At 41.7% G+C, this 14594-nt stretch overlaps 1 protein-coding gene across 3 annotated transcripts in view; it reads right to left on the reverse strand.

Moving 5' to 3' along the window:
- The window catches only part of vps13a (vacuolar protein sorting 13 homolog A), a 62474-nt gene that overhangs the window by 21497 nt on the left and 26383 nt on the right, over positions 1–14594 (reverse strand). For all 3 annotated transcript variants that reach the window (XM_084055269.1, XM_084055268.1, XM_084055270.1), the window contains exons 38-51: positions 12101–12357; positions 10645–10832; positions 9533–9673; positions 8946–9155; positions 8144–8287; positions 7076–7174; positions 6242–6400; positions 5649–5910; positions 5095–5255; positions 3935–4038; positions 2867–3185; positions 2259–2395; positions 963–1263; positions 626–730 (exon numbers count right to left, since the gene is read on the reverse strand). In XM_084055269.1, the coding sequence (XP_083911395.1) occupies positions 626–730; positions 963–1263; positions 2259–2395; positions 2867–3185; positions 3935–4038; positions 5095–5255; positions 5649–5910; positions 6242–6400; positions 7076–7174; positions 8144–8287; positions 8946–9155; positions 9533–9673; positions 10645–10832; positions 12101–12357 (2587 nt within the window). The remainder of the gene's footprint in view (positions 1–625; positions 731–962; positions 1264–2258; positions 2396–2866; positions 3186–3934; positions 4039–5094; positions 5256–5648; positions 5911–6241; positions 6401–7075; positions 7175–8143; positions 8288–8945; positions 9156–9532; positions 9674–10644; positions 10833–12100; positions 12358–14594) is intronic.

Genomic DNA, 14594 nt, shown 5'->3' on the forward strand with positions numbered 1-14594 from the left:
TGCAAGTCAGGAATACATGACTTGGTGCAGCGGCACAATTATGACACGAAGCTCGGACGGTCAATCAGTTAAGCTGACGGTCGGGTTGGCCAATCAGGGAAGCCATGTTTGAAAACAATCGGTCAGGCGGCGCGCAGGTTATGGCCGGGATAGACAAACAGAAATTTTGGGAATTAATTAACTAGTTCCTACTCGTCATTTCCACCCGCCGTCCATCCGGGCTATGGGACTCTAACCACGATTATCCCATTGCCTGTGAGGACCGTTCACAAAAACACGAATAAACAGCTTAAATTTGGGAAAAGTGAAACATTTTTCACTGGCTTCATATGCCAATGGTCAATGACCGTGTGCAAGTTCAGATCTATTGGTCAACCCACTGAGGAGAAAAATGTGGATAGGACAGAATGACGGACAGAGGTTTCTTAAATTTAAAGTAGGATATAGTAGAATAGTAGGATATATAGATAGATTTTTTTTTTTTTAAGTTATTTCCTAATTTCAGTATATTGCCGTTCACTTTGATTACTGTTTTAGTCTGTTTTTTTGGAGTCTAGTAATGTTTAGACTCTCTAGAGCAAGTCACCACCCTGGTTAAAGGCCACTATCCTCGACAAAACCTTACCTGGTAGTCTTTGTATTTGCCTTTACATTTCGTATCTCCATAACTACCAACAGTATCCAGAGAGAATTCTTCTGAAAGCTCACTGTCTGAGATCATCAGACGCACCTGCAGGATGAACACAATGCATTCAGAATTGAGCACACAAGAGGTCATGTGGTAACACACAGTTCAGAAGAATGCCAAACAAAAGAGATGTCACCACTGAGGAACACAACAGATGAGGAGCAAGTAAAGCAAAAAAAAAAAAAGGTTCCAATGAAAAATGTTGGTTTAAATTAATAGATCTTTCACATTTAAATGACCATTAGCATGATGTCCTACATCAGATTCCTCTTACTTTGTTGTTTTGCAGGAAGTTCCGCGGCTTGAAGGAGAAGAGCAGTGGCAGGTCATAGTCTAGGGGGTGTTTGCGATGGATATCATCAGCCTTGTACTGCAGCAGCCGACCCGTCTTGTTCTCCATCCAGTAAGGTGAATGGATGGCCACCACGGCTTGTCCTGGGTCATATTTGACATGCACCGCTATATCCAGCTCTGCCCTCTTCCTCTCCGTCCCGCCACTGTCTCCGTCCTCATCCTCGTCCTCCCGGAGAGACTTGAACACGGTGAAGGTGATCTCATCATGCTCACTGCGGAGACTGTGTAATGGGATGTAACAGTTCAATAATAAGTAATTTCACTACAAATGGCAAAAATGGAAAATTATGAAGATAAAGCTAAATCCACTTTTAGTTTAAGATTATTTAAAACAAAACAAGTAAAAGAAAATATACATTTTATTTTATTTTATTTTTTCTTATAATTTTTATCCCACGATTTTGTAACCCATATTTTTTCACCCAGTGCCAATTGCCTATGTAATCCTGGGCGCTACTCTCCCTCTGCCAGCCTAGGGAGAGCCCAAGCTGAAGCTCATGCCTCCTTCAATGCATGAGGAGCAAGCAGGCCGCTTCTTATCACCCGACAGGGGGGAAGTTCCCTGGTTAGACGTAGCGCGTGGAAGGAACACGTTATTCCAACCAGTTCCTTTCCCCTCCATCAGGCGCCCTGACTGACCAGGGGGAGGCAGTATAGTGACCAGGATTACTGCATGTTTTTGTGAGGGTATTAACTACCCTAGGAGACACGGGGAGAACATGCAAACTCCACACAGAAAGGCCCTTTCACCAACCCCACCTAGGGTGTGGGCACTGATGACGCGGAGGAGAGAACACGCCCCCAGCGCCCACAGCGTCCCCGGCGGGAATTGAACCCAGGACCTTCTAGCTGTGAGGCGACAGCGCTACCGACTGCGCCACCGTGCCCCCAGAAAATATACATTTTAAACAAAAATAACACTTTTTTTGTCAAAAAGATGGTAAGATTCATTAAAGGTTAGTTCATAAAAGGCAGACAACAAGGGACAGTAACACAGTAACACACAGCAAGTACTGCTGTATAATAAGAAATACTATTAGATAAAAGTATGAGACAATGAGATGAGATTCTGTTTTTATTACACACTTTGTGTACATTTGATATTTTTACTCAAATTCTGCAATTCATGGGAAACTTACACAAAAGAATTTAACCGTCTCTTTTATAACTGGTGTAAACGTGTGATATGACAAAGTTTAGTGAAGTTGAAAGTGACCTGTACTCAGCAGACCAATCCTGATTGAAGTAGTCGACCAGGCGGAGAGCGAGACTAGACTGGTTGATGACGGCAGTGTGCAGCTGGGCAGAGTGGCCTGGTTTCAGAGTGGCCTCTGGGGCGACGTCGCCACTGTCCTGTTGACCAATCAGCAGGGACAAACTTGTTTCTCACAGTGATATGGTGCTTCATGTAAGGCTATTATTCAAGTATTTGTGATTTCCACTACATCAACATAATTAACAATGTGGTAAATGTTCAAAAGCCAAACTGTAGTTCAAGGGTCCAAGGTTCAATGTTTCTTTATTGTTACAGATTTTTTTTTTCTAGGATTATGTCCTATCTATAGTGTATGTATGAGTAATGCCTAATTTATGCTCTGAACAGTTTCACACACCGAAAATAGCTGATCTACAAGGCAAGCTCACAAGGCATCGCATCCGCGACAAATTGAGAGCTTGTACATTGCCTATTTTCGTCATGCGACACCATCATACAACAATTTATAATTTAGGTATTTAGCAGACACTCTTAATCCAGAGCGATTTACAGTAAGTAACTAAGTATATAATGGGCTTTAGTGTCCCGTTTCTGGGATTCTACCCTACCTGCAGTTTGTAGGCAATGGGGTAAGGCAGCAGATTACGCAGCAGTACGGATGGCCATAGGTGGATGATGTAGGGCGCGTCAAAATTCTCCCCGACGCATCCTGTGTGTTTGGACGTCACTGTGTCCCTCAGCGGCACAATATTGACCATCAGCATGCCGGCCTTTTCTCCACGGCGACGGCAGCTCTGTTGAAGGCGCGGGCTGAGCTCCTGGCTGCTGACGTCCTCGTAGCTGAAACCCTCGGAACACTCAAACTCAAACTCCTCCACCTGACGGCCTTCATCCTCCTCGGTTACTGGCTGCAGGCTCAGCTCAGACCTGCAGAGGGCAGCATAGGATAGACAGTGAAGGAATCAGATTCAGCATTATTTGCATTGCCTGTTATACCTTGCACATATGAGGTCAGGCTGGTGCATTTGCACTACAGTGAATAATGCCAGTATTAACAAATACAAGGGCAGGGGTTTGTTTGTGAGTCCCACTGCCTTAAGGAAAAAACAGTTTGAGTTGCTTGAGGTACAGTAGCGGACATGATAGACCGGTGCCTCTTGCAGGATGGAGAGGAGATTGTCTTTCCTGATATCTTCCCGGTGCTGGACTCGATAATGGCCCTGCAGAACTGGACCATCATTTTCTGTAGCAGGTTGAATTTCTTCAGCAATCCAATACATTTTCACTAGTGACGGCAAAATCCCCCATTGTGTCACCTGTTTGATGCGACAGTACACTTGTTGTGTCGTTTTTCAACGTTCCTGGAAGTCCCTCCTACTGGAATACCGAAGTGCCGTTCTCACTCCCAACTCATAACAGGTTGCCGTGTCCGGTAAATACAGTAAATTTAAAAGAAGGCAGGTACGCTGTCAGAAGCAGACTTCGAGCAGTTGGCCAATGCCGACAGGTGTGAAGTCAATGCGAAGTCCTCATCAACATGCAACACGACAGAACATCCCCATTCTGTGTGTGTGTGTGTGTGTGTGTGTGTGTGTGTGTGTGTGTGTGTGTGTGGTAACAGCTCATTGTCTTGATGTATAGTATAATGTGATGTGTGCAGTTTGTGTTTTCCTCACCTATAGGAATCCAGAGGCACACAGAATTCCTCATTGGGAAGAGATATACCCAGACATGTCGATCCTTCATACACTTTGAAGGGGATAGAAAAGTGATTGATGATCTGTGGAAAACAACAGAGACGGGGAGAGAGTTATTTGTTCAGTGTCTGTAAGGACAGAAGGATGCAGGTGGCTTGGGCCATCAAGGTTTCAGCTGGTATTTCCTTTATTAGCTGGTATATATTTCCGGCCACCGGCTGGCTGGTTTGAAATTTTGCATTTATAATTTTTGTAATATAATAATTATTATTACTTATTTGGATATTAAATAAAGTACTACAATATGTAGATTTACAACCATTAATCATATTTCAGGTTTTATATGAGCATACATTATCTGGCAAATGTGGTTTTCCGAGCATGCTGCCTAATAGCTTACTGCCCTCCTGCGCTGCGCAATAAACACAACACAGTCACACAAAGGCTGCATCGCAGCAGTAGCTACAATGATGGATAAAGCCAAGCAAGGCGTCATCTTGAGATACAGTATACTCATATATCGAAGCTCAAAGTTTTACAATCATTCATCAATTTGTTACGATGAGCGAGCTGCTAAAATCTGAAAAAGCTTCAGACTTTGGAACCGACATGGATATACAGTGTCATGGAGAGAGCATTATTGGAACAAAGTGATGGATTGGTGAAACACTGCAGGCAAGTTTCTTCCATGGCATCATGAAACAATAAACATGACAGTAGCAAACAATGAAGCCGATTATAGACTAAAGGTTGAACGAGATGCAAAGCTCGAAACATGCTAAAGTCTAGTTGGTTTATACTCTGTCTCTGTAGTATCACAGTATTGAGTACCAAAATGAGCAGATCTACAAGCCTACACCAGAGATCTATTGAAAGCTTGTAGACATATCAATCATCTGTCCTGACCACTGTCTGTTCTTCTTGGCAAACAACAATGGAGTAAAGTATGCTTTAGAAAACAATAGATGAACGCCGGAACAGCAAAGTGAAGTGCTGGAAATTGGAAAGAAGCACTGCGCTACAGTAATGAGGCATATCAGATCACATAAGCACGTTCCCGCAAACACACACGTAGAATGTTGGCCGGAGTTGGTCGGCCAGAAAAATGGCTACCGAAAACCCTAGTACCCATATTTTACCTGAAAGGGAGAGCGGATCTTGATGTACTTGCTTCCATCCGCAGAGTAGATCTGACACACCAGGAAGCGAGTGACCTTTGACTCAGTGTGCATCACACTGTACATCCCCCGGCCAACCCTGATCAGTGGGATGATACTGGTCGCTGTGTGGCCCACCGGAGCTGGGCAGAACACAGGGGACAAGAACAGATGTGTTTTTACTACCAGTATATGGAGCAGGGTTTATAGGGCTTTCTTTTTGATTAATATGGCAGAAAGTCAGCTACAATAGAAGGTCTAGACATTCATCTTGTTGAGTGTCTCACAAGGTGGATACAATATTGCCACTGCCAGCTGGTAAAGAATCCCAAATACTGTGTGTGTGCGTGTGTGCGTGTGTGTGTGTGTGTGTGTGTGTGTGTGTGTGTGTGTGTGTGTGTGTGTGTGTGTGTGTGTGTGTGTGTGTGTGTGTGTGTGTGTGTGTGTGTGTGTGTGTGTGCGTGTGCGTGCGTGTGTGTGTGTAAGCGTGCGTGTGCGTGTATGGCTGCTATACTGTATGTGCCACTGCGACTTACTGGGTTGTATGTAGTAGTCCTTTTCACTAAGGGAGATTATAGCGGAGAACTGGTCAGAGTTGGTGGAAGTTCTAGAGTAGTCCATGTTGAGTCGCTCTCCATCCTGCAGCTCCACTGTGTGGTTGACGCCCTGTCTATCGAGGGGGCTGAACATCTCACTGTAGAGAACTGACACTGGCAGGCCCAGACGGTTCTTCACCACAAATGGAGCCTCGTCCTTCTGGAAGATTTCAGTCGACTGCTTGGCAGCCTCTGCAAATGCCTGAGTAGATACAAATAAACACTTTGGACACGCATGTGTGAGTGTGCATGCACTATACAAAACTGATAACGCTGGAAGAGAACATGATATATTCACTGACTAAACTCCCGCCGTCCCACTCGACAGTAGTGATGTAATCATCCAGATAAATAGCAAACATATTTGCTCACACTTCTGTACATCCTGATCAGGCTAGAACGGGGAACGCCCCCACCCCCCGATAGTTGGAAGGGACGCCCTCGACTCAAAATCACCCCGATCACCTTGTAGTGCGAGCCCGACAGTAAGGTATTGTAAGTCAGTACGTGACTGATGATTGTTGTTTCCTTACCGTGCCCAAGTTACTGAGCATGCCCAGTCCACATTTTGAGAGGGTGATGTTGAGCTGGTCCTTGCTGCTGATGTTGATCACTGTCTTATAATCTGGAATGTTGAAATCAACCTCATCCAAGTCCATCATTGCTGTAGATTTCACTGGCTTCTTCTTCATCTAAGGAGGTTACAACGCAACGTTGCAAATATAGTTAGAGGTTTGTGTGTTTCGGACATGGCCTAAATCAGCTTTTAAAGACTATCATGGACATTCTCAAAGATAAATGCTGTTGTCCCTCAGACTGTATATTTAATTGTTTTAATTGGTTACTGCGTGGTAATGTGCAGTGTACATTTCTGTTTTATTGGGGGGTTTATTTTTTGTGCTCTGTCCAATACTGTTTTTGTAGTTGTTTTTTAAATATATTTGCGTTTTATTTGTTCTTAACTGGTCTGCCTGGTTAGTGGTGCTGTTAGTGATATTATTTTTGTTTTAAAAAAAGTGTTAAATAGCTCAATATTCTGATCACTGCTATAGTGTTTGCGATGATAACTATCATAATAGAGCTATTTAACGCTTATTTTAATATCACTAACTGCACCTTTAATCAGGCAGACAAGTTGAGAAAGTTTCCTATTATTTATCAAAATATAGAGCGTTTTGTTTAAACCGTGTTTATAGATCACAAAAAGAATGAAAAATAATTGGGACAAATCTTGAAATGCCAAATACAATACAATCAGTATGCTCAATTAGATTTTATTGCAGTTTCATAAGGTTAAGGCACGCACGCACGTGCGTGCGTGTGTGCGTGCATGTGTGTGTATGTGCGTGCACATGTGTGTACTGTACCTTCAGTCCTAGAGTCCAGGGTTTGAAGCTGTCTCTGTCCTCTTCTAATGGTTCCAGGAGTGGCTCCCACACTCCCATCATCTCATTGTAGTAGTGTACCTAGCAGTAAAGTACAAAACACAACTGTACCTCAACTGTCTATTTAACAATGTTCAAGTGTGTTACAGTACGTATGGCTAGGTAAAAGCCCTGCATGTGCATCATTACACACAGGTTATGTTCATGTTTTGGTCTCTAGTTGACAATTTCTGCCACAGAGTCACCTCAACGGCTCTGGGGTATCTGGGCTGGTTGAATCAACAGGGGAATGTCCCTGTTAGTCTCTCGTCTGAGAGATGACCACATGTATTTCCAGGGACACAGAGATAACACAATTTGAGACCATTTTGCCCCACAATATGAATACATTTTTAATGCAATTATATTTATACTTTTATTTTGTTGGTAATTGTATAATTGCAATATTACATGGGAGGGTGTGCTTTAAGGTCATCATTAACACATTGAGTGCCAAAAACGGTCCGGACCGTTTTTCATAATCCAAACGAGGAGTGCCAAAAAGGGTTATGACCGTTTTTGGAAAAAAATATTTAAAAAAATCAATTAAACATTTTTCCTTCACAGCACCAGGAGATATCATTTTTCGAAGATTTAGACTCCAATCCACTTCCCGGTTAACTTATGACTTCAAAAGCCTGTATCTCGGCTCCTGTGTACTTTTTTTTTTTACTATTATTTTTGACTATTTTCGACTATTTTCAACTGGCTGCAACTATGGAACGGATTACCTAATGTTTTTAATTTTTTTCCCCCGATTGTACGAGACCCCTGTGTGTGTAATGAGGGGATCACCGTGAGGACGGTGATCACTGAAAATATTTTGTGACTACTTGAAAAAGGCTAAATAATGGTTACAAATCCAGGCACTGACTGTACCCTGTTTTTAAAAAACCCTGGCACTCAATGTGTTAAGTTCCTGACCGCATCATTGTCGTGCCAATAATGACAGTAAAACACACTACACCCTCTCGTGTAATATTGCTAAAGTTGGGGTATATGTTAACGTACCTCCAGATTGAGCTGACTGTGCATGTTAATGAGCGTGCTCCAGTTCTTGACATCTCCATGGAAAGAGGACTTGGCCAGAAGCATGGGGACAGTGCGGTGCCCTACCCCTGCCTCAAGAGTCAGGCAGATAGAGTTGATGGCTATCTGCAAGGACATACAGTACAGTGAATGGAATCAAATTCCCCTCTCTTCTCCACTAAGCTGTATTACTGGTAGAAATAAAAGAATATCACTCGAAAAAGGATATTAGTGATTCATAATAATGTCAGCTTGGCTCCTATATATATATATCTTACAAACTCAAAGTTAAATATAACATTTTAAAAATGAACTCACACAATCCACACATTTGTTTTTCACATATTATGGGAAAAACAAATGTATGGATGTACTGTACTTCCTTGGCCAATTGACAAGAAACTTGGCACGGGGTCCAGCGGTTTGCAATATTAGCCCCAGACAGACACTCTAAGCCAAGGCTAGTCTCTTATAGAGCCACACCATAAAAATGACCAGTTACTCGAAATAAATGCAAGGAATCAACAAAAATGCAGTACACATTGGCTTGTAAAGACCCTGTAAAGGCAATTCAATTATTTGTTACTAATTCTAAACACATTATACATGGTAAAAAATATTGGCTGAAAGCATGTAAAAAGTCTCTGACCTACGTAGTAATGGACTGTGGAGTTATACCATTTAAACTGTTTTTGACCATTGATCAATTTGATCATTTCTCAGTTTCATCAATATAACAATCAATATCGTACAGTAAGTACTATCGTCCCAGTGGTGGTAATACCTGTAGTGACTCTCCCTGTGGTATCAGTGGGACCAGTGACTGTGTGTCCTCATCCCCTTCCTCCTCCAGGAACCATAACTTGAGGTCCTTCCAGGTCCTTCGCTCCCATAACTCAGGGGGTATGGGGCTGTCTAGCTCCTGTGGTGTCTCTGCAGCAGGCGTCAGCACAGACTGGATGGTGATAACCGTGTTGATGATGATGGGAGACACCTGGCCATGGAGAGAGGTTGAGAAGGCGCATACAGTAGCACATTTTCTAATATAATTGAGTCTACAGTGTATGCAGGCAGGTCAGGCCTTGGTTGACACTGCTCACTGCTCACAGAATGCTATAAACTCGAAAATATTTGTCTGTGTCTGTGATATTTTCCAATCTTTTCGTTAACACTGAAACAAATATAAATTGATCTAACTTAGTAGTTATCTAATTAGAACTGAATAGATTGAGATTGAGTTTTAACTAAAAATATGTCTCAGTCTTTCTCAATAATGCATTTGACTGGAGGAAAGGAAATCTGCTTGCTGAATGTCCCTGAATAGAATATGAACTTGTGCTCATGTATGTATTTAAATAAATGAAAGCTTACCTTCAGTGAAAGGGTGTTGATGCAAACCTCCAAAGCTTGAGGGGAGGTGGGTGACTGGGTGCTTTTGTAGAACACCTGACAGGGCTGCAGCACTGTGGTTACGTTCTTCCTCTTCTCCCTCAGGAAGGGACACGCTTCAACCTACACAAACAGTAGCAGGTCAGTCAAGCCATCAGCACATACCAAGGCTTTATTTGACCGGCTTAAGAGAAGTGATAAAAGGACCGAGCGGGTGATAAACTTCTACCGATTAGTCAGCTGCTATATTACCTGATATGCCAGCTGACAAATCAATAACAGCTAAGGCCATATCTTCCCGAAGAGTTATATGACAGCTGACCAATGAGCACACCTAAAGTGGTTAAAGTGGGCTGAACTGGCACCAAGACTGACCTCTTTTCTTAATCCTATTAAGTCTGTATGGATGAAACAAAACACAGGAAAATATTGACCTTCTACGGTTCACAGAATGGCTGCATAATAGTCAGGCTGGAAGCCAGCAACTGTGTTTTCAAATAACTACCTCCCTACATTGTCAGGAAATCTCAGCGGGAGTACCTTTCCATTACTCAGGGCAGTTTTACAGAGCAATATGTGGATTCTTTAATGTTCATGTCCACAGATTTTGACAGAACGTCAACTAAACAAAAAGTCACAGGAGTACAGCCATGGGGCAGTATTTGATTCTAATGATGAGGACTAACGTTAAACCACGATTATTCATGTTCTAATTATACCATTCAATAAGTAAGAAATTAATAGTTACATGATTTATTTAAGCAAAGATTACAGTTCAAATACTATTTTCTGTTTGTATTTGTGAATATACAGTATATAAGACAATGGGTTGTGGCGATCAGCCTAAATAACAGACTTTATATTCACTGTACAGGGTATGTGATAAACATTATTACTCAGGATTCATCGTTGCCCTCTCATCCAACTTCAGGGTACAGCATATTAGTGCTGTCTTCACTCAGGCTAATATGCCTGCTCTCCGTTGCATACGGCCGGGCAAAGGGGAATGCCCAGGTGATAATTTAAATTGATCTTATTCATTTACTAGAATAATTTATCACTGCAGGACTTTTTGGCTTTGCAAAAGACCTCACCTTGAGGTCCTTGATGACGGCAGTCATCAGCGATCCCTCTGCATCATTCTTCATCACCAGTTCACACTGTGTGGTCATCAACAGGGCGGGGGCGTCGGCACGTGTTAAATCTGCCACAAAGACGATCTCTGGATTCCTCACGAAAACATTGATCTCACTCTTGGATGCCGTCACTGGAGGAGATACAGCTGGGGGTAGCAAAGAGCAACAATGATAATTATGCTGGCTGATGTTTACTAATGAATACAGAAGTAGACATTATGTAGACAACGTTAAAGTTATACATTTTTCCTGTCAAAAAACTAAGTTTTATAGCATTTCATTCATTAGATAGTTTACAGTGGAGTATAACAGGATAAATGAGACATCTTGAAGACATTCTATGCAACTTACTTACACAAGTAAATTTACAGCAACATTTTAACAAAACCTTTTGCACTAAATGTTTGTACAGACACAATCAATGGCTCATGTTATCAAATGTGAACCAGAACTATTTTGATTATAAATGCATTTATAGTATGCAGATTGGTATTTATCATAGTTTTCATGTCATATTTAATTATCGAGTGTATACTGTTCTTTTGTATGTGAAAATGGCAGCATGTTTTTGCTTTTATCATTCCATTCATTCATCTTTTATTTGGATTTAAAATGATGGAGCCCTTGGGGTCTCGGCAGAGGCTGCTCAAATGTCTTGTTACGCCAAGAAAAACATAACATCTGAAACCATGCAGAATTAGGTTCCGCATAGATCGTCATAATACATTTACATTTAAATGTAAATGTCTTATCTAATAGTTATTATGTCATTGGAATAATATAGCCAGCTGTTTTTGCCATTTACTGTGTTGGAAAATGGAATCTAATGTTTCTCTTGTCTTTCAAAAATCAATAGAGATATTACAATTTTTATATTATTTTCCCCTCTCCAATAATTTGGCCAATGTGGATGTTTCCCTCGCCTCCAGTTTCACGTTGAACTTTTGACACCAAATTTACTGCAACATTTATTGGCAGGATTTGGTCTTCCTCGACTCGACACTCCACTACTTACACTACTCACACTTTAATCGCTGCTTTTTCTCTGTCATCTCAACGTACAGTATGCACAGGGATAGGATCAAATGCTGTGTCTACGGGTGTTTGTTAAATCAGGTGGAATTTGTTAGTTTGTATCTATTGACGCCTACATTTATTAGTGGGTACTAGTGTTTCACGAGCTTCGCTTTGGGTTTGGCTAGCTTCGGTTTCACCTCAATCAAGTCAACGCACAAGTGTTGACTTGATTGAGGTGAAAGTCTTAAATTATTCTCTCATTTGTTCTACTTTGCTTGATTAAACTCCTTTAAAACAGAGAACTCAAACATTGATTATTATTTATTATTTATTTTGTATTATTATTATTATTATTACTACTATATCTTCTACGTCTAAGTGACAAGTGTCCACCCACCATTCTCCTTGGATGAAACTGAAGTGGCAAGATTCTTTTTATCCCCTCCTCTGTTCGTGGCCTTGGGCTGCGGGGCTGGAGCGAAGCCCTGCTGCGTGGCCTTGAGGAAGATGTCTGCCACGGTAAGCAGGAACTCCATGCTGGCACACAGGTAGAGGTCCTGAACTGTTGTATCCAGAGTGAAGCCATCACGGCCCTGACGGTAGTTCACCTCCACCATCATGTTCTGCTCGGTGCCGGGTCGCATCGCCATCATCCTGGGAGGATATCATGAGGAGAGTTGGGATGTAAAGAAAGGTGTAGAAAAGGGAATGTTCACTGCAGACACGCTCTCTCTTACAAACCTAGGCCTGTGTATCATGAACATATGACATGAGCAGTATGTGTTTTTCTGTGTAGCACTGATGATTCTGTTTTGACTGTGTCTTCGTGTGCCACCACGGTCTACCCAATCTGTGCCCTCAGCAGGGCCTGTCAGCCCGTTAAGATGGATGGAGTGGGTAAGTAGCCCCGTCACACTCTGAACACATTCTAACATACTGTACTGGATCACACTTCAGGAATGATGACAAGCTACACCATCTGTCTAGGGAGAGATGGAGGAGATGTTTTATCACATGTTGTATCAGCCAAGATTGTGTATGTGGTAGTGTTGGCACAAATTACGTTTTGAGCATGTGTTTACCCATCTATGCCTGAATAGACAGTATACAACAGCTTCTGTGTGTGTGTGTGTGTGTGTGTGTGTGTGTGTGTGTGTGTGTGTGTGTGTGTGTGTGTGTGTGTGTTATGTTATGTTATGTTATGTTTAGGGGTGTGCCGATAACAATTTCACGAAACGATACGATACGATATTTGGCTCACAACTTCGATACGATTTCGATACGATACGATACGCACTTTTTTTATTATGAAAATAAATGGGGGAGAAAAAAAGGAAATGCAAACAAATAATTCTGTTTTTGCATTATTCAGACATGCAAACTTGTAGCTTTTCAGCCGTTTTGAATCCAAATAGGGCAATAGTGTGACACCTGACCCGAAAAAAAACAACATGTTGTCACCCTTTTCACCTCGGGGCTGTTTGCATGCCTGATTATTTTGTTGGGGTAAAAAACAAAAAAACATTTTTTTTTTTTTTTTTCAAAACGATATTTTTTCCCCCCAAAACGATACATATCGTCGCGAAAACGTATCGCGATATATCGCGGGACGATATATCGGCACACCCCTAGTTATGTTATGTTATGTTTTATTTATTTGATATGGACATCACAATTACATTGGACAAAACCAGATGCATTGTTTACAGTGTATATAGCACGAGTGCTAATTTTCAACACCTGTCCACAGGAAGCTTTTCTAAAATACAGTAATACCAATCTAAAACCCAATCAAGTACAAAAAAAAGAATAATATATATATCTATCTGTACATGTATATACATATATACATACATACACATGCACTAATAATTAACATCATCAAAATCAATATTTAGACCCAATACATTAACCAAACAAAAGAAGACATAATCATTCAGATAACCAATCAGCAACAATTGTGTGTGTGTGTGTGTGTGTGTGTGTGTGTGTGTGTCGGTGTGTGTGTCGGTGTGTGTGTCGGTGTGTGTGTATTGTGCATTACACTGAATAGCATTACCAATGTTTAGCAAAGGTTGATTAATTGAAAAAACAAAAAAGAACAAAAAACTGACACTGCACATAAAAATAAATATATAGCTGTATGATGTGTATGTTAAAGGTATTGTAGGGAACATTAAGCCTAAATTTAAAATATATATATATATATATATTTTGCATTTTTTCCCCTCTATCAGCCACTATATAATGATGCTGGGGTGTTTTCCTGCATTGAAACACAGTCCTCCTTCTGAAATCCGTATTTTCCCTAATGTTTATGTGTTCTATGTTTATGTCCGGTACGTAAATTAACGCACGCATGTGCACGTCCGTGCGCGTCCGTGTCCGTATGAACGTTTACTTTCGGTTTTAAAACGCTCTCAAACTTCGTTTTTGAGGCACAGAATTTACTTTTAACACATCGGGTGCCAAACACGGTCTGAACCGTGTGTTTACATAGTGGCGGTTCCGAAGCTTCGGTGCCGAACACGGTCTGAACCGTGATTTCAGTCTTTTTGTTTTTTTCGTTTTTCTCCGCGCGGGCGGGGCTAGAGCAGCTCTGGGAGCACCCATTGTAATCCTGCGAAGGAAGTGCCAGATCGCTCACCGGAAACACTTTTTTTACCCCCATCCGCTTCCTGTCTATTTCCTACTTTGAAACGCCTACTGTATATCTCCGAATCTGTTTCCTGTGGGGAAAAACGGTCATGCGCGATGCGCGATCCCCCCCCGTTGTAACCCGCGAGGGTTCCAGCCTGTAGCTAGGCTCATGGCAGAACATGAATCGATGCTTTTTTTTGCGTGGATTTGCTTGTAACGCACGCGGAAAGTTTAAACAGCAAAGCGCAGTC

This window comes from Gymnoscopelus microlampas, assembly GCF_963454915.1.
Source record: "Gymnoscopelus microlampas genome assembly, chromosome: 4".
NCBI classification, from domain to species: domain Eukaryota; kingdom Metazoa; phylum Chordata; class Actinopteri; order Myctophiformes; family Myctophidae; genus Gymnoscopelus; species Gymnoscopelus microlampas.